The 17,881-nt window shown below is 39.5% G+C and overlaps 3 protein-coding genes across 5 annotated transcripts; all 3 read right to left on the bottom strand.

Annotated features, from left to right (window-relative positions):
- Positions 1 to 36: 36 nt before the first annotated feature.
- LOC104791685 (putative ubiquitin-conjugating enzyme E2 23) lies at positions 37 to 4,967 on the bottom strand. Its single transcript, XM_087458710.1, has 8 exons — positions 4,787 to 4,967; positions 2,493 to 4,535; positions 2,153 to 2,290; positions 1,525 to 2,007; positions 1,336 to 1,405; positions 1,107 to 1,246; positions 703 to 1,014; positions 37 to 613 (listed from the first exon to the last, which is right to left on the bottom strand). The coding sequence occupies exons 2-8, from the start codon at positions 4,497 to 4,499 to the stop codon at positions 359 to 361; spliced, it is 3,405 nt and encodes a 1,134-aa protein (XP_087314836.1). The 5' UTR covers positions 4,500 to 4,535; positions 4,787 to 4,967; the 3' UTR covers positions 37 to 358.
- Positions 4,968 to 5,545: 578 nt separating this feature from the next.
- LOC104791668 (uncharacterized) lies at positions 5,546 to 11,997 on the bottom strand. Its single transcript, XM_010517611.2, has 4 exons — positions 11,613 to 11,997; positions 6,190 to 6,278; positions 5,975 to 6,089; positions 5,546 to 5,865 (listed from the first exon to the last, which is right to left on the bottom strand). The coding sequence occupies exons 1-4, from the start codon at positions 11,631 to 11,633 to the stop codon at positions 5,824 to 5,826; spliced, it is 267 nt and encodes an 88-aa protein (XP_010515913.1). The 5' UTR covers positions 11,634 to 11,997; the 3' UTR covers positions 5,546 to 5,823.
- Positions 11,998 to 12,333: 336 nt separating this feature from the next.
- On the bottom strand, positions 12,334 to 17,344 carry LOC104791659 (uncharacterized). 3 transcript variants are annotated; one of them, XM_087458702.1, is made up of 16 exons: positions 17,107 to 17,317; positions 16,329 to 16,890; positions 15,833 to 15,902; positions 15,689 to 15,710; positions 15,427 to 15,499; positions 15,293 to 15,349; positions 15,136 to 15,191; positions 14,726 to 14,957; positions 14,432 to 14,515; positions 14,266 to 14,340; positions 13,844 to 13,933; positions 13,446 to 13,510; positions 13,151 to 13,364; positions 12,977 to 13,065; positions 12,773 to 12,887; positions 12,334 to 12,657 (listed from the first exon to the last, which is right to left on the bottom strand). In XM_087458702.1, exons 3-16 carry the CDS (start codon positions 15,870 to 15,872, stop codon positions 12,610 to 12,612), a joined length of 1,260 nt encoding a protein of 419 aa, XP_087314828.1. In that variant the 5' UTR covers positions 15,873 to 15,902; positions 16,329 to 16,890; positions 17,107 to 17,317; the 3' UTR covers positions 12,334 to 12,609. The 3 variants fall into 3 exon arrangements, with proteins under 3 accessions (XP_087314828.1, XP_087314825.1, XP_087314831.1); XM_087458699.1 differs by lacking the exons at positions 15,689 to 15,710; positions 15,833 to 15,902 and having other exon boundaries at positions 17,107 to 17,344; XM_087458705.1 differs by lacking the exons at positions 15,689 to 15,710; positions 15,833 to 15,902 and having other exon boundaries at positions 14,726 to 14,839; positions 17,107 to 17,265.
- Positions 17,345 to 17,881: the final 537 nt, after the last annotated feature.

The raw sequence follows: 17,881 nt of genomic DNA, 5'->3' as shown, positions 1-17,881 counted from the left end.
GCGAAACTACTCTAGAATTTCATCCGACAGAAACTATGAAATGCAAAATAACTTCACTGAAATAATCTTTGTTAGAAAGAACTTGACAACCCATGAAAAAAGAAGCAAGTGTTGAAGTGCACCCCTAAAAACCTTAGTTGACTCCAAAACACGACCAACCAAAAAAATGCATTTGCCAATATTGTTGGAGCAGATGGGGTTACAACTTAGCAACACGTATAACTCCAAAAAAAATAACTGATACACACATTTCAGAAATATCTGAGTTTGAAACTTGTACTAGTAAAGAAGCCGCAAACCTTCATTTTTCATTGACAATGATGGGTGTATCCAGCTCCTTTGTCCTTTGAGACTCGTGTTATTGCAGCTGAAGATGCTTAAATTCATTGCAGTCAGCTCCTACCTCGCTCAGCGCTGAGAAAAGCTTTGGTGCTATCTTAGCCAACATAAGCTTAAAACCAACCGAAGTTGAATTAGCGCTGCTGCGTTCATCAATAACGGATGCATCTTTGGCGAGGGCACCTATGAGATATCCTTTCATGTACGCGTCACATGCCTTCAAAATGTAATAGCCGCGTTTTCTGAAATGGTCTTTGATGAGTTCTTCAAAATCCTACAGATTGCATCACAAATTAAGAAAAGAAAGCTGGGGAAAATGTGAAATTAGGTAGCAATAGCAACAGAGCTTTAATTCACCATTACCTTTGGTGGTTTCCGCATAAGATACATCATGGTTTTACAATTTAGCAAGAACGCGTTCTCGTTGTATCCCAGTGAGTTTTTTTCTCCTTCTGCAGTTCCAACCTGCTTATCATACCCGGCTTCATTGAAATAAGGCTTTGAATTCAACACCAAACCCTGGAGTGAAACAAGAACTTGAAGGATGCTAGATGATTTGGGATCCCAGACTTCATTTCCCCTGCCTGTCCAGGTATTAAGAAGGCTAAGACAGACCTTGCCTTCTTCATACAGATTGGGGTTTAACCTCCAACCACCAGAATGATAATATGCCGACTGCACATGACAGAACATTGTTTTCATCTTAAGCATAGCTGGATCCAACATTAGGTTGCACAATAGTAATAATAAAAATTAGAAACCCATACCGGTGGCACACTAGGGTAGTCAGATGGAAGGTGAAAATCAAAAAAGAAGAGACCGTCTTGGTATGGTGTTCCATATGCCCCGACTATTACGGCCCTCAAGAGATCCATTCTATCTTCGTAAGCTCGAACAAAGATTCCATCTGCCAAAGTTAATTATCTTTTTTCAGATAAGATCCTACCATAATGAGATACTGTTTGACGTTTTAACTGTACAGTTAGACAGTCTTACCCGGAAGATTGTTCTGAAGTATTTTCCAGTCTTGATCAACCTTCTTGAACCACTGCCTTTCTTTGGTTTTCTGCAAGTTTGATACGAAAATTAAGATTCAAAATCAAGTTTCCAATTTAAACTGCCATGTGAAAAAACCATACTTTACAGGACACATGAGTCATCTTAAAGTGCAAGTCCTTGAACTACCTGCCCATCTGCGCCAAGAAAATGGTGGTCCAGAGGATCTTGTGATATATCAAAGCGTCTGAAACTGCAACTATCATTTTCAGAAGGTACTGGCTCGTCTTCACTCTTTGATGCTTCCAATGCTTCATCTTCTAAAAGTTTAGAGGTTTCCCCACTCAAAAGATTCTCTGCGTTTACTTGAGTTCCCTTTGACTCACAATTGTCAGTCACATTGATTTTTGATGGGCTAGGGTCATCAAGGAGACGATCTCTTTCATCAGAAGGGTTGGTCAATTCAGCTTGCTTATATACATTTTCATCTGTGTAATCGGAACTGGAAGAATCTTCAGATTTCCGTGCACGCGAAAAGATTCCACTAGCCAGTCGAGTCACAAATTCGATTGCAGCCAGTGGAAGAGCTAGGGCACCGTTCCTCCCTGGATCGGTCTCAGCATTGATATCTAGATCAGAGTTTCCCTCAATGGAACTACTCCTTCCAAGCTCCTGAATATCAAACATTCTTATTAATTTGCAGACAAACGGCAATGCCTATGTTAATAAGGAAGTAAGTCAGTGCCATAACATTTTGTTTCAGGAGCCATAATTAACTAATTACAAAATTATTAACTTCTTATAAACGGTAATAAACCTCTTCAGAAATCCCAGGAGCACCCCTATCATCTTCGTTTAAAGTTTCCCAACTAGCAGCATCACTTGCTTCACTTTCTCCAGCAATCGATTCATCATCATCATCCCGTCCAACTACATAAACTGCATGAGGGCCAACCTAGGAGAAAGAAAAAAAATTATCAATTAAAAATCATCTAGCTCCAAATAGGTCAGGGACATACATTGAACATCCCCAATGAATAAATTGAAACAGCAACAGTATCAAAAGCACTCAAAGTTTTCGTACATGTTGCAAATCATATAATGAGACCAGACCAGTAGGAGATTATAAGTGAATATACTAGTTTAGGTTGACGTACCGTTGATATTGTTCCATCGGCCCACATTACTTCAATATCACCATCCTTGAGGCCAGTAATATTTCCAACCCATGAGAGCTTTGAAAGTTCCGTATTATTATCGTTTTCTTCATTATCCTTATGGCTTTTAGCTTCTTGATGGGATTCTGAATCTTGGTATCCGTCGTCTTGCTGTGTTGCCTCTAAAGAGTTTCCAGGAGAAGATGCTGGTAAAGCAACGGTAACAGGTGATAAGCGAACAACAACATCCCCATAACAGTAGTCATAATCTGGATGGCCCTCTAGCTCATACACACTAACAATTTCTTCCTTTTCAAACTCACGGGGTTCTTCTACCCTTTGAAGTGGCTTTAGCCATCTTACAGAAGCGGTACGTTCTTTTGCATTGACACTCTTCACAACGCCAACACGTCTAGGTTCAGTTGTGTTATCACCATCATCAGAGGTTTTCTCCACCACATACTGTTCAGAGACAAATTCATGATCACCAGGAGTCTCAATTGGAATCAATGTTGTCGCTTCCCGTCTACATTCTACTGTTCCATCCTGCCAGGCTACATCAACGAATGTTCTGCTATTAACTATCAAAAGAGCTTGTTCAAAGCTTTCCTCTTTTTTCTTTACCATTTTGTCCTTTCTGATAACAAGTTTGCGTATCTTCTTACGATGGTGAGGCCAAATCTCATGAACAGGCTCTTTTGAAATAGAAGAATTTTTTTGAGGAAGATCTTCACTAGTTTCTTCTGGCAAAGCTTGAGCAGTAATACCAACAGGTTCAATTTTTCTGCTTACTCCATCTTCTAAATCGCACCCACTTTTCTGTTTCCGTTCAGCACCATTTGTTTGGGAATCATAAATTCGTAATTTAGATACATGCTTGTGTAAGGGAATCGTAGCAGATTGATTAACCGATGGAAGAAGGCCCCAGTCACCTACTTGCCAATTGGCATGGGTGAAACATGACAACAATGTCAAATTACTTGGGTTCTGCTCCTCAGGTGGGGAAACAGAAGAATCTGGACCAAAGCCAGCTGAGGCAATCCAGTAGACAAAAGTAGATCCAGCAGTAACTTTGGTCACAGTACCTTCTAACCGATTGGGCTTCCACAGTCCAGATAACCACCTGGAATTCTTAAAGATCGAAGAGGAGCTCGCTTTGACCCGCTGGCCTGGGTAATAAGGAAAATTTGCATCTTCTTCAAGGTTATTCTTGGGAATAGGTTTAAGCCGAAGGGGTTCAACACGTAGAACTTTACACATGGAACCATCATCAAACAAGACAGTCACATTGTCCAAAACATCATCAATTCTACCAAGCCATGGGCCATGAACCACATAATCACCAACAGCAAAATCCCTGACACGTTTCAAGTTCTTGGTTGAGATGTCCTTGTGGATAGAACCATCGGGAGCCAACAAATCTACAGATATGTTAACATCCACTACAACTCCCACCTGGCCAGTTGGCTCATAAGCTGAAGCAACATAATCTCCATGTAGGAAACCACGGTCCACAACGGTCACATCATTAATATCTTGAATAGGCTCAGTGTTATCCATCCAAAGCACACGAATCTGATCTCCCTCAAGTTCACCACATTTATAATTCCCATCAGCTTTCTTCTCACCACGATTTCCAGCAGCATTGTCATCCCCATGACCAAAATTCTCTTCACTAGCCTTCTTCCCTTCCTCTTCATCATCATCATCATCATCGTCTTCTTCGACATCAGTAATATCACTCTCAGAGTCAGAATCACCAGCAACTTCGCTAACAACACCAATACCACCCGTCCTGTTGTTTCTAACAATATCTTGTCGATAAATATTAGGTTGCTCGTTACTAACTGAATCATCAACAGACCTCCTATCGATATGACTGCTGCTGTTGTTCTTCACAGTTGAATCACATATAGAGACACTTGCCATTAAATCATCAAGTCCCGAGTCAACCCTTACCCCACCATTCGTTGATGTACCAGGGTCGTCATCTTGCTCATGTTCCATCTAAAAAAGACGAACTTTTTTTCAAAACCCCAATACCTACAGAACAAAAAAGGATCAAACAAGAGAGAGAGAGAGAGAGAGTTTAGGATCTAAAAGCTTTCTAAATTGATTCAAGATGATTAAGCAAAATCTCAAAAGCGGAAGACAACAACGACCATAGAACATTCCGATTAAATTCACATAGAACATCAAAATATTAATCAGAGATTCTCATGAGACGGGAATATATATAATCACATTGAGCTGCTGCTAATGAACAGATTCGAAACAATGAGTTAAAATAGTACCGGATTCGAATCGTTGAGAAGAAGTAATGACCGGAGGCGGAAGATTTTTTTTCCAATCGATTCGTATAAATATATGCTTCTGGTTTTTTGTCTCTATGGGAAGAAGAAGAAGAAGAATCGAGGAGAAAGATTGAAGAAGGCAAAGGAACAACAAGGAAGCTCAGCGGCGTCAAGGGTATATTCGTCATTTTGTATCTTCATGTCTAATTGTACTTCTTTTTTTTTTTAATTGACATCTCACCAGCACTCACCGATGATTTTAAGGATTTAATCTCAGCCGTTGGATCTGCTTACCAAATCGCCTGTTTCAGGTTTTTTTTCTTTTTCTTTTTCTTTTGTTGTATGTGATTATTGTAAATACTAAAATTGCATAAAGGTATGTGAATTATATTTGTTATACGTATTGAGAATGATTATGAGTCTATGACTAGCAGACTAGGTAAAAGATAATAATGTTCGTTAAAATATTTATTAATCAATTTCAAATCATTGATTGATTTGATAGACCTGTTCTGTTCTACTACAAATGTTACAAAGGAAAAAATTGTTATCAAACGAGGGAAGATTTCGTTAAAAAAAAAAAAAAAATTTTGCCCTCTTTTTTTTTCACTGTTTAATAACTTGAGGCTTAAAGAAAGAGATATCAAAGTTAAAACATTCTTACGAAATCTAAAATAATTTGAGGCTTAAATAAAGAAGAAAGAAAATAAATACAAGAAAAAAAAAACATGAAAGTGAGTTTTTTATGACACTTTGCTATACTCGTTTAAGCCAAATCACTGAAACTGATATGATTAAACATATTTTGAGTTTTTTTAATTCTGTTTTCAGCTTCCATCGATGCGACAACTACACTTACAAAAAGTTGGAACATTCTTATGAAATCTAAAATTTATTCGAGACTAAGCATGAACATAAATTTGTCATAACATAGCAAATTTGATCTTCATTGATGCCTTAAGAACCATAGTGACTTTAATACTCTGTCTTAGGCTTCGAACTTACGACACTCCCTAAACCTTAGTAAGGGTAGCTCGCTACTTACTCTCGGGGAATTTGGCCTCGTAAGCCTCTCGAGTCTGTGAAAAACAAAGGAAGAAGAAGATTCGTGTTAGTAATATATAATGATATCAAATAACAGTTTTGAAGATTCGTGTTTAGTATATATAATGAAAGCCAATAATATACCATGTAAGTTGCTGTCATCATCCTTCCACCAAACCATCTTCCATGAAGAGCACGTTGTGCACCCATGGCTGCTTGCGCCTTTACAAATCTCAAGTAGACGAAACCGGCGCTGTTCCTGTTTTACCAAGAGAGACATTCAAAAAGTCAGAGATCAACCTATATATACTCTTTTCGAGAGTGAGAAAAAAATACAATATCCTTAAGCGGTCACTTACGTGTCAACATAGATATGCTTCATTCGTCCGAAGTTGGAACATTCTTCTATAACATCCTCTCTAACATCAACGTCAAAATAGGGATAAGTCTGCACCAAACAGATACATAAGTATAAATGAAGGTTGTAGTCTAAAGATCATAAGGTTAATGTGGAATTAACCAAGTGTTGGAAACACTCTGGGTGTGTCAGAAGGTTTCTGGAAGCTGGTTAAGCTGTGAACCGGTTGGTTCAATTGAGTCTGGTTTAGACTTGATCGTCCGCTATAGAGGCGACACGCTAAGCTCTCTCATTGGTCACACGTTTGCACGTGTGAGAGTTTGTTAGATGACTCTTAAGTGTCTAAGCTCATTTTCTTTTATCTTTATCGTTTTTCAATTTTTGTAGAGTGAGAGAGAAGTAAGAGAGAGAGGGAGAGATCTGAGTAATTGTAACTGTCGACGTTTAAGCTCGAGTTTGAGCTGAGTATAGTGGATTCCGGTGTACCGACGCCGGCGAGACGTAGGGTTTCACATCGAAGCCTGAACTCGTTAAATCTCCTGTGTCGATTCATTTCTTTCTTTGTTCTTTCTTTGTGTTCGTTTCGATTCGTATTTGTTCTAATCTCAAGTTCTTAGATGAGGTTTCACAAATTGGTATCAGAGCCAAGTTACGGCTAAGGCGAATCAAGATCTACGATGAGTGCGAAATTGGAAGTCGCGTTGTTCGATGGATCTGGAGATTTCTCACTCTAGAGAACAAGGATGTTTGCGCATCTAAGCGTCCTGGGATTGAAGGATGTTTTATCGGAGGATACACCTCCGGTGTTGTCAGAAGCGGAAGAGTCAGATCCAAGAAAGAAGAAGAAGCTGATTGAGGATGAGGCTACAAGACTCGATCGCTGTGACAAGGCGAAGCATGTGATTTTCTTGAACGTTGGAGACAAAGTATTGAGGAAGATCGAGAAGTGTGCTACAGCCGCAAAGACCTGGTCTACATTAGAGCGTCTGTTCATGGTAAAGACTCTTCCAAATAGGGTTTATCTTCAGCTTAAGGTTTACAACTTCAAGATGCAAGAGTCTAAGACTTTAGACGAGAATATTGATGAGTTCTTGAAGTTGATAACAGATCTCAGTCATCTAGATATAGAGGTTCCAGCGAGATATGAGTTGCTCAAGGAGACATTGAGATATGGGAGAGAAGGAATCAAGTTTGAAGAGGTTGCGAGTGCTGCTAGATCAAAGGAGATGGAGCTTCGGGATAGCAGTGGTTTAAATAATATCTTTGAAGCTCATTTCGTCAGAGGAAGATTGGAGAACATGAACACTCAACAAAACAATAACAAGAATCGGCAAAGATACAAATCCAGAGATGGTGGTAAGAAGATCTGTTGGGTGCGTGGAAAGGAGGGTCACTTCAAGAAGCAATGCTACAAGTGGTTAGAAAGAAACAAGGGAAAGAACACTCAATCACAAAACCAAGGAGAGGCAGCAATGGTTAAAGATGATGCTCAGGATTTGCTAGGTTTAGTAGCATCAGAGGTAAACTTGGCTACGGGAGAGATTAGTCAAGGCGAGTGAATTTTGGACTCGGCGTGTTCTTTTCACATGACTTCGAAGAGGGACTTATTCATGGAGTTGAATGAGTTGTCAAATGGAAAGGTCAGGATGGCAAACAATACTTACTGTGAGGTAAAAGGTATTGGGTCGATCAGGTTTCAGAACCCGGATGGTACGACGTTTGTCTTGCATGATGTTAGGTTCATGCCTGACATTTCTCGAAATTTAATATCTCTTGGTACTTTGGACTTGAAAGGATGTGAGTTCAAAGGAGGAAATGGTGTCCTCAAAGTAGTGAAAGGTTGTACGGTCTTCATGAAGGGCACAAGGCGTCAGACGCTTTACATTCTGGATGGAGTTGCTAAACACGCAGAAGCTCATGTTGCAGAGTCATTGAAGCCTACTGACTCTGCTCATGCTGATGAACAGAGTCTGTTGTGGCACAGTCGACTAGGACACATCGGTCAGAAGGGACTTCAGGTTCTTGCCAAGAGAGGTTGTTTCAAGGACAGTAAGGTTTCGGAGTTGAATTCTGTGAAGACTATGTCTTCGGTAAGACTCACAAGCTGAGTTTTGGCTCAGCTCAGCATGTCACTAACGAAAAATTGGACTACGTGCATTCTGATCTATGGGGTTCTCCTAATGTACCGTTGAGTTTAGGAAGATGTCAATATTTCATTTCCTTCATGGATGACTACTCTAGGCAAGTTTGGATTTACTTCTTGAGATCCAAGGATGAGGCTTTCATGAGTTTTGTAAACTGGAAGAAAATGGTGGAGACTCAAATAGAAAGGAAAGTAAGGAAGCTTTGTACAGACAATGGTCTCGAATTCTGCAATCAACAGTTTGATCGCTTCTGCAAGGATGAAGGTGTGGTTAGGCACATGACATGCACCTATACTCCACAACAAAACAGAGTAGCAGAGAGACTTAACAGAACCATTATGAACAAGGTTCGAAGTATGTTAAGTGAGAGTGGTCTCGGTCAGAGATTCTGGGCAGAAGCTGCATCTACTGCGGTTTACTTGATAAACCGTTCACCCTCATCAGTAATTGACTTCAAGGTCCCTGAGGAGTTATGGACTTCTGTGATGCCTTCTTTGGATGGCTTAAGGAGGTTCGGTTGTTTGGCTTATGTTCATTCAAATGAGGGAAAGCTAGAACCCAGGGTGAAGAAGGGAGTTTTTACAGGCTATCCAGACGGAGTTAAAGGGTTCAGGGTGTGGTTATTAGACGACAAGAAGTGCATTATAAGCAGAAATGTCATCTTCAAGGAGGATGTTTTGTTCAAGGATCTCAAGTCCAAACCAAAGAAAGGTAATGATCAATTTGTTTTAGCTACTGATAAACTTTTAATTTTTGATTTTGCAGGTGAACACATGGTCTTAGGAGATTCTTCTCAAGGTGGAGCTTCTTCAGAACAGGAGGTTTCATCTGATCAGGTCTCGGTTGATCGATTGGTTCAAGCTACAGAGACTGCAGATCAAGGTGGTAGTCAACAGGACTCGGGTAGTTATCAGCTGGCTAGAGACAGAGTCAGGAGACAGATTGTTCCTCCTGTCAGATTCCGGGACTACGATGTGGGCACAGAAGAGGATGAGATGGAAGCCCACATGTGTTTCTTGTCTGAAGATGGAGGTCTCACTGAGCCAGAAATTTTTGCTTAAGCGCTGAGAGATCCAGTCAATGGCAAGTGGATGGAAGCAGCTACAGAGGAAATCAGTTCTCAGTACAAAAATAACACCTGAGATCTGATAGACAGGCAAAAAGACTGTAAGCCGATAAGTTGCAAGTGGATCTTTAAGCGTAAAGCAGGAATTTCAGATTCTGATCCTCCAAGATTTAAAGCCAGGTTGGTGGCCAAAGTTTTTTCACAGAAAGAAGGAGTGGATTACCAGGAGATCTTTGCTCCAGTTGTCAAACACGTCTCTATTCGGTATATGCTAGCAGCTTTTAATCATTACAACATGGAGCTGCATCAGTTGGACGTGAAGACGGCTTTTCTACACGGATATTTAGATGAGTACATCATCATGGAGCAACCAGAAGGGTTTGTTAGCAAGAAATACCCGGAGAAAGTTTGCTTACTGAAAAAATCACTATATCGGTTGAAGCAGGCACCTAGATAGTGGAACAAGAGGTTTGATGAATTCATGACTCAAATTGGATTCAACCGGAGTGACTATGACAGTTGTGTGTACTACAAGAAGGTTAAAGGTGGAGCTTACATCTACTTGCTTCTTTATGTCGATGATATGCTAATAGCTTCGACAGATAAAGACTTGATCCAGAGCTTGAAGTATTTGCTGAGTCTGGAGTATGAAATGAAGGATCTTGGAGAAGCTAAGAAGATCCTAGGCATGGAGATTGTTCGTGACAGATCAACGAACAGGTTGAAGATTTCCCAGGAAAGTTACTTGAGGAAGATTCTTGGGAAGTTTAGGATGGATCAAGCGAAGTCTGTTGCTACGCCTCTTGGTGCTCACTTCAAGCTAAAGGCAGCATCTGATGAGGAGTTAAGACGACAGGCAGATTACATGCGGAAGATTCCTTATCAAAGTGCAGTAGGGAGTCTTATGTACGGGATGATAGGTACCAGACCTGATTTGGCTCATCCAGTGGGTCTGATCAGTAGGTTTATGAGTCGACCTATCAAAGTTCATTGGCTAGCAGTTAAGTGGATCTTCAGGTATTTGAGGGAATCTGTTGGTTTAGGTTTGAGCTTCAGGAAGCAGGGAGAATTTGTTATCATTGGTTACTGTGATTCGGACTATGCGTCAGATGCTACTCGGAGGAGGTCTACTTCAGGTATGGTTTTTACTGCAGGAGGAAATCCGATCAGTTGGAGATCGACTCTTTAGAAAGTGGTGGCTCAGTCTTCTACCGAGGCTGAATAAATTGCATTGTCTGAAGCTATTAAGGAAGCATTTTGGCTCAAAGGTTTAGCAGAAGAGCTTGGGTTTCCGCAGGATACGGTAGAGGTTCATTGCGATTCTCAGAGTGCGATTGCATTGTCTAAAAATGCAGTGTTTCATAAAAGAACGAAACACATTGCTGTAAAGTATCACTTCATGAGAGATCTTATCAGCAAGGGTATTATTACTGTGGTGAAGATTCCTACAGAGAGCAATCCTGCAGATATTTTCACTAAGGTACTTCCGGTTTGGAAGTTTCAGGAAGCATTGGGAATGCTTCGGGTTTCGAGGAACTAAGAAGTCCGGTGAGGACGTTAAGCAGGTGTCCGGGTTTGGATACGAGGATTCACCAGGTAAAAGATATATTTGACTAAGGTGGAGATTTGAAGGTTGTAGTCTAAAGATCATAAGGTTAATGTGGAATTAACCAAGTGTTGGAAACACTTTGGGTGTGTCAGAAGGTTTCTGGAAGCTGGTTAAGCTGTGAACCGGTTGGTTCAATTGAGTCTGGTTTAGACTTGATCGTCCGCTATAGAGGCGACACGCTAAGCTCTCTCATTGGTCACACGTTTGCACGTGTGAGGGTTTGTTAGATGACTCTTAAGTGTCTAAGCTCATCTTCTTCATCTTTATCGTTTTTCAATTTTTGTAGAGTGAGAGAGAGAAATAAGAGAGAGAGGGAGAGATCTGAGTGATTGTAACTGTCGATGTTTAAGCTCGAGTTTGAGCTGAGTATAGTGAATTCCGGTGAACCGACGCCGGCTGAGACATAGGGCTTCACATCGAAGCCTGAATTCGTTAAATCTCCTGTGTCGATTCATTTCTTTCTTTGTTCGTTCTTTGTGTTCGTTTCGATTCGTATTTGTTCTAATCTCAAGTTCTTAGATTAGGTTTCACAATAAAGAAGAATTAGTTTGAGATAGAAACTGTTAAAAGAAACAAGGAAAACGTTTAGTAGATGCATGACTAACCTCTGTGGATGGATCAAACATGTTTTTAAGCAGAAGACATTCGCTGGGGATATTTACAGTTGGATCACATATAGAGACAATTGCCGTTGAATCAACAACAACTCGCGACTACTCAACCGTACCATGTGTTGCTGTACCAAGGTCATGTCCCATCTCAAAAGCCAAGCACAAGTTATGATGAAAAGCTAGTCTAGATAATCTCCACACCAACTCGGAACAAAGATGTTCTGTCTTGTCCAAAAGCTTTAAACATAAACTCTGTTAGAATGAAAAGTGAATTACAAAACCAAAACCTTTGTTGTGTATGATAGTAGAAAACCTCTCTCTAGAACTCCCCAACCCCGTCCTAACCAGATAAGAACCTCTCCCTAGCTTGGATGGATATGTTTTCACAAACAAAACCTAACCTTAATTTATAATAAAACGTAAAGTAAAAGATAAAGAAATAATATAACGTAAAGTAAAACACTCTAGGATAAGGAAATAAGAAAATGGTTTTCCTAAATCAGAAAATAGAAAAGTACTGTATTTGTTTCCAAGAGCTAGTTTAAATACTTCAGGTTAAGAATTTACATAATATATTTGTCATATGACTTAAAAATTTACGATTAGATAAGAAGAATAAAGAATTTTTATAAATTCAGATAATTAAAAAAGCTTAATAATATATAAGACCCGTTCGACAAAGATGGGCAACTTGCTTTTTGATTGCTAAGCCAACTAGAAAGTCGAAACATTCTTATGAAATCTAAAAACATGTTCGCATAATACAAATACTGGATTTAAACTTCTAAAAAGGTGTCAAAGTTACCGTCACACATAATACTACCGAGAATCCGAGACTTAAAAATACAAGAAGCGGGTAAAAAAGACATAAACATAAATTGGACATAAGATTGGATTTGTAATAACCCTTAAGGACAGCAAACTTCACCACCGCAGATTGTTATCTTCATTTATGCTTTAAACCATATTAAAAACTTTGTCTCGGCACCATTTAATCGACCTTACTCTCGGGAAATTTGGCCTCGTAAGCCTCTGTAGTCTGTTAAAACAAAGGAGATAGAAAGAAGCAAGATTCGTAAGTAGATGATGAAAACGAAAACAGTTTGAAGAAAGTGAGACAAAGACAAGTCATGGCTTTTTTTTTCTTAAGATACCATGTAAGAGGCAGTAATCATCTTTCCGGCAAACCATCTCCCATGGAGAGCATGTTGTGCACCCATGGCCGCTTCCACATTCTCAAATCTCAGGTAGACAAAACCAATGCTGTACCTGTTTTAGCAACAGAGTTTCAAAGTCAGAGATCAGTCTACTCTTTTTCAGAGTGAGAAAAGTTACAATATCCTAAAAAGCTCACTAACTTGTCAACATAGATATGATTCAGTTCTCCGAATTTGGAGCATTCGTCTTTAACATCTTCTTTGATATCATCGTCAAAATGAGGTTCAGTCTGCCAAACAGATACAAGTGTAAACAAGATTTAACTTGAGGTATGAATTGTTAAGTCAAACAAAAATATTAAGCAGATCACTAACCTCTGTGGATGGATCAAACATGTTTTTAAGTAGCAGACATTCGCTGGGGACACCAACTGGGTCGATCGCAGCTGGTATATTTACACCGGGAATAATGCCGGCCCCTACTAGTCCAGCAACAGCAGGAAAAGACCCTTGTACAACAGCAGGATTTGTCAGTGGAGATATTGTAGAAACTCCACCGTGAATAGATGCAGCTGTAGTAAGGCCAGTGCTGCAGAGAAGGTTGGAGATTTAGTGGAATATAAATGAATGACACAAACTACAAAAACCGAGAAACAGGAAATAGGGAAACCTTGATGCAGTTCCACTACGATCGAGCTTTTGCATGAGAAGCGCCCGAGATTGTGCATTCAGAGACTAAAGAAAAAGCAACCAGGTAAGACTACAAGAACAAATGCATTTACTGACAGTGTTGGAAAGATAACTCCAATATCTTTTACTCCACCATGGATCTTACACATAGTAGCTATTTATTTACTTTTATAGAGAACCAGATCAAGTACTAAAATTATCAATTAACACCCTTTTGTTAAAGTTGATTAAACTCATGCTCACATTTTATCAATACCAAATCCTACACGCAGCAACTATATCTATTATGTGGAACAGGCAACTTGAGTTCTCCCAAAAGATCCATGAAATATATCCACTTGTGGAGGTTATGCTACCGAGATTAAGACAACTACTAACCAGGCCTCCTCCATCGTCATCATCCAAATCACCAGTGGCTTGCGTCTGTCCAGCATCTGGAACTTCAGTTTGATCAGTTACAGCTGACACCTAATGAAACATCAAACTACATTATCAACAGATATAATATGCATGTGATGTTAGATGCATGTTTAGAGCCTTTGAGAGAGATTTAAGATGGATTACTGCTCATTGTCAGCCAAAATAATTCACATACGGGTGTCACACTACTCATAGAATTGGCCTTCATACAATTATATAATGAACCATCACTAAGCACAAAGAACACGAATTTCTGTTCAGGAATTATATCATGTATTTACCACAGAAAGGATCCGTCCAGAAAGTTCAACCACCTTAATACTACTAATATCAGTTGAAAATTAAAAAAAAAAAAAAAAAAAAAAAAGTTCAACCACTACCTTGATTGCACGACCTACAATCTCCAACTGCCCATTTAGATTCAGTGCGTTTCTAGCATCCTCCAGGCGGGCAAACTTGAAGGTTTAGAAATAGAAAAGAATTCTGTTAATCAAAAAGGTACAGTAGCCCAAAAGCCTAATCAAGACTGACATTGACTCTACCTACCTGAACAAAACCAAATCCTTTGCAGAGGCCAGTTTCATCACGAGGTACTTGCACCAGCTCCACACTCCCAAATGGTTCAAAAACCTAGGAATGCCAAAAAGAAAGCATTATGAACGCAAACTATGATCAGAAAATGAGCAATTACAAAAGAGGTCTATGATCCTCACAGCTCAATAGGCATATGATTTGTACATTATAGGAATAACTCTGTTCTTACGGTTTTCTGACATTCATACAAATAACACTTCCTCTATATTAAACATAGAGCAGCTGCCAGGAAAAGTAAGAGTTTACCTTTCGCAGATCATCTTCTGACATGTTAATGTGGAGGTTACCAACATAAAGACGTCTAGCTCCCCCAGAGTAGGGGCCCAACATCCCCCCTGCTCCAGCAGCAGCAGTTGTTGACTGGACAAGATTCTTCTCAGCTTCAGAAGGTTTTACCATAACAGGCTGACCAAGGAGAGGTTGTCCAGATAGAGCAATAGCCATAGGGACAGACATTGTATCATAAAATTCCACATACCTGCAAGCAGGATCAACTCAGAATCCAGCAAACAGTACTAAAACAAGATACATCATAGCATTTTCACAATTTATGTGCTCAGAAGTTATTTACAGCTGAAGAATTCTTAAGCATAAAAAGAATTTGTTATAGCCAGTAGCCACATAAGTCTTAGAGAGTTAAAGAGTTCCAAACTCACCCGATTCCCCTCGAACGCCTGGAAATTCGATCCATAATTATCCGTACATCCCGTACCTAAAACCATATTAAGGAGACAATGTGTTTAAATCTATTCAATAGAACCAACCAGAACAACATTTCTATGGCGACATTAAACCGCAGAGTAGTGGACAAACCTTTCCAGCTCTGGAAAAGAACTCATAAACATCCCTTTCAGTTGCCCTCAAAGCAATCTGTTGTACACAGAAGATATCAATTATTGATCAAGTTATAAATTCTTAAAGGAAAATAGATATAACAACAGGCATACCTGATAGGCAAAAACTGTTCTCTGGTCTCTTTCAGGATCAGCCTCAGGCTCTACCTTATCCTCCTTTTTGCGTCTGCATAATAACAAACATGTAAGCTTGTTTAATTTGATATCAGAAACGATTTCATCCATATTTTACAAGATGTCACAACATCTTTTGAATATGCCAGTGACAACATATCAGAAGCCATCTTCTGGTATTTTGCAATATGTTAATATTATGACAATTCAAAACAGATAAACTTTTCTCCGATAGGCGTACACATGTGAAGCACGAGATGGGCCTGCAGGGAACTATGTGAAGTCAACAACGGATGAACAATAAGCTCATAAATTAAAACTTAGATCTTCTTTCATTTTAAATTTAGCACGGGACCAACCTGAAGTCTAACCAAAAACATTTTACCTTCTATTACAATGATAATCTTAAACGGAACGAGCCCCATCAAGTTGTACAGAAGTCAATACCAATGGACCTAATAGCATTAGTATGAACCTGTTAACACTTATAGCTCACATCAAAGTTTTTGTAGCATTACCCAAAAAGTATAAGAGACTTGATTTCCTTATTCAGTTGTCAAATCAAGAAGATGGGAAGCACTAGGAGCCCACATCCTCAATTTTGGTCACAACATCCCAATACTAAGCTAAAATTACCATGACGAACTCTACGGTAAGAAGGTTGAATGGCAAAGCAGCAACTAAACACAGTACATAAATTTAAGAATCAGACTCTAAAATGCGAACTAGCTGGCAAAAAGTGGAGTCTAAAGACGATCACCGACTCGGATGTGTGCCTCTCAGTGAGTATGAACCAGTTATAGCAGAAAGGTAAACTGAATAAATGCAGTTAGCATTTACGAGAACAAGATCCAAATAAAGAAAAGAGATGGATGGAGCACCTGCGATCTCTATCCCGGTCCTTGGTCTCTCTTTCCTTAGGTTCTACTTCCTGGCTCTTCTCTCTTTCCTGACTCCGACGCCTCTCAGATCGACTTCTACTCCGCCGTGAACGATCTCTCTCCCTATCTTTCTCATGGTCACGCCCTTTACTGTCACGATCCCTGTCTTTGTCCCTCTCTCTCTCTTTCCCGTTTCTTTCTTCTTTATCTCTACTACACTTTTCGTGATCTCTATCCCTATCCTTGTCCCTGTGCTCCCGGCTACTTCTATGCCTATCCCTCTCTCTGTCTCTAGAACGTGAACGGTGGCGAGATCTTGACCGCTTAGAACGCCGACCATCCTCATCCTCATCCCTCTTCTCATCACTCCTGTGCCTCGAGCTTCTACTCCGCTCTTTCACTTCAGATTTGGCTTTCCCATCATCACCACCATTCCCAACTTCATTCTCCAGGAGGGGATTCTCAACAGTCTTCTCTAGGTACTCATACTCATCAAAGTCCATCCTCGAACTAGTCAAAATAACTTCAACACCAGATCACTCTCACCCACAATGCCTTAAACCTACAAAAAAAAAAAGAGGAGAATCAGCACAACCTCAAGACATCACTCCCAAAGGAAAAATTACTGAAACGGCAAGTGTCTAAATCGATTCCAAAACCTAATTCATATCTCTACAACTAGGTTTCTCATATCGATACTGTTGCGAGAAGATGGAGAATCAGGATACGATGGATTCTAGGGTTGAAATTGAAAAGAAAAATTGGTAAATCAGTTTACCTTAACTCCTCTGGTAACGAAACTCGAAGACGCAAAGAGAAACGGCGAGGTGTGGGAAACTCGAAGCTGCTCTCAATCTGGAATCTCCCGCTCGCTATCTAGGGCAAAAAGCTCTCTGAAGAAGACGAAGCTTGTGAGGTGGTCGCTAACTCTCTCTACAGTTTTACTTACCAACTTGGCAGATTCAGTCTAAAACCCTCTTTATGGGTCTAAGGCCCAAATCCATTTTATTTTACTTATATTGTTTTTTTAAAATAAATACACTATTTTATGTTTCTCTTGTCTTTGTTCGAGTGTGTGTCCTTTGTTCGAGTAACTAAAGACCCGATTTATGTAGATCATTGATGTTCTTGTTTCTGTTTATTGCAGCCCCACATTTCATTCTCTATATTTGGTTCTCTCAATTTGATACTTGATTAACAATTGCATAAAGTGTTAATGAATATAAAACATGAAGTGACTAATCAATGCAACGGGTAGATTTTGGTCAAACAAAATAAAAAAACTTTTATAGATTTGTCTTTTCTTGATAGTGATAATAGATATAAGATATGAATCGATTAATCAATTTTATAAAGGATATAGATATGTAAATGTTATAATAGTAAATATTAAATCCTTATTCACTCTTGTATTGTGTATATAATGTAATCTTCTCATCTAATAGAATCATTAAGCATTCCATCTTACATGGTAACTCTTTTCTCTTCTCCATTGGCCATGTCGACTACCTCCAGTGAAACCATTGCTGTTAACGACTCTCAAAACCTGCTTC

This window comes from Camelina sativa, chromosome 1, assembly GCF_030686135.1.
Source record: "Camelina sativa cultivar CO46 ecotype springtype chromosome 1, ASM3068613v1".
Lineage (NCBI taxonomy): Eukaryota > Viridiplantae > Streptophyta > Magnoliopsida > Brassicales > Brassicaceae > Camelina > Camelina sativa.
The sequence above is the reverse complement of the archived record's forward strand: the minus strand, read 5'-3'. Positions and strand labels throughout refer to the sequence as shown.

What these genes read in the sequence shown, in the direction of transcription:
- LOC104791685 (XM_087458710.1), bottom strand. Translation starts at nt 4,499, where the DNA reads ATGGAACATGAGCAAGATGACGACCCTGGTACATCAACGAATGGTGGG. An exon ending in CCGATGGAACAATATCAACG is followed by an intron (nt 2,291 to 2,492) that starts GTACGTCAACCT and finishes TCTTTCTCCTAG; the next exon opens with GTTGGCCCTCATGCAGTTTA. An exon ending in TTCTTGGCGCAGATGGGCAG is followed by an intron (nt 1,406 to 1,524) that starts GTAGTTCAAGGA and finishes TCAAACTTGCAG; the next exon opens with AAAACCAAAGAAAGGCAGTG.
- LOC104791668 (XM_010517611.2), bottom strand. Translation starts at nt 11,633, where the DNA reads ATGTTTGATCCATCCACAGAG. An exon ending in AAGCATATCTATGTTGACAC is followed by an intron (nt 6,090 to 6,189) that starts GTAAGTGACCGC and finishes TTGGTAAAACAG; the next exon opens with GAACAGCGCCGGTTTCGTCT. An exon ending in TGATGACAGCAACTTACATG is followed by an intron (nt 5,866 to 5,974) that starts GTATATTATTGG and finishes TGTTTTTCACAG; the next exon opens with ACTCGAGAGGCTTACGAGGC.
- LOC104791659 (XM_087458699.1), bottom strand. Translation starts at nt 16,831, where the DNA reads ATGGACTTTGATGAGTATGAGTACCTAGAGAAGACTGTTGAGAATCCC. An exon ending in AAGGATTTGGTTTTGTTCAG is followed by an intron (nt 14,341 to 14,431) that starts GTAGGTAGAGTC and finishes TAAACCTTCAAG; the next exon opens with TTTGCCCGCCTGGAGGATGC. An exon ending in TGATTACTGCCTCTTACATG is followed by an intron (nt 12,658 to 12,772) that starts GTATCTTAAGAA and finishes TTGTTTTAACAG; the next exon opens with ACTACAGAGGCTTACGAGGC.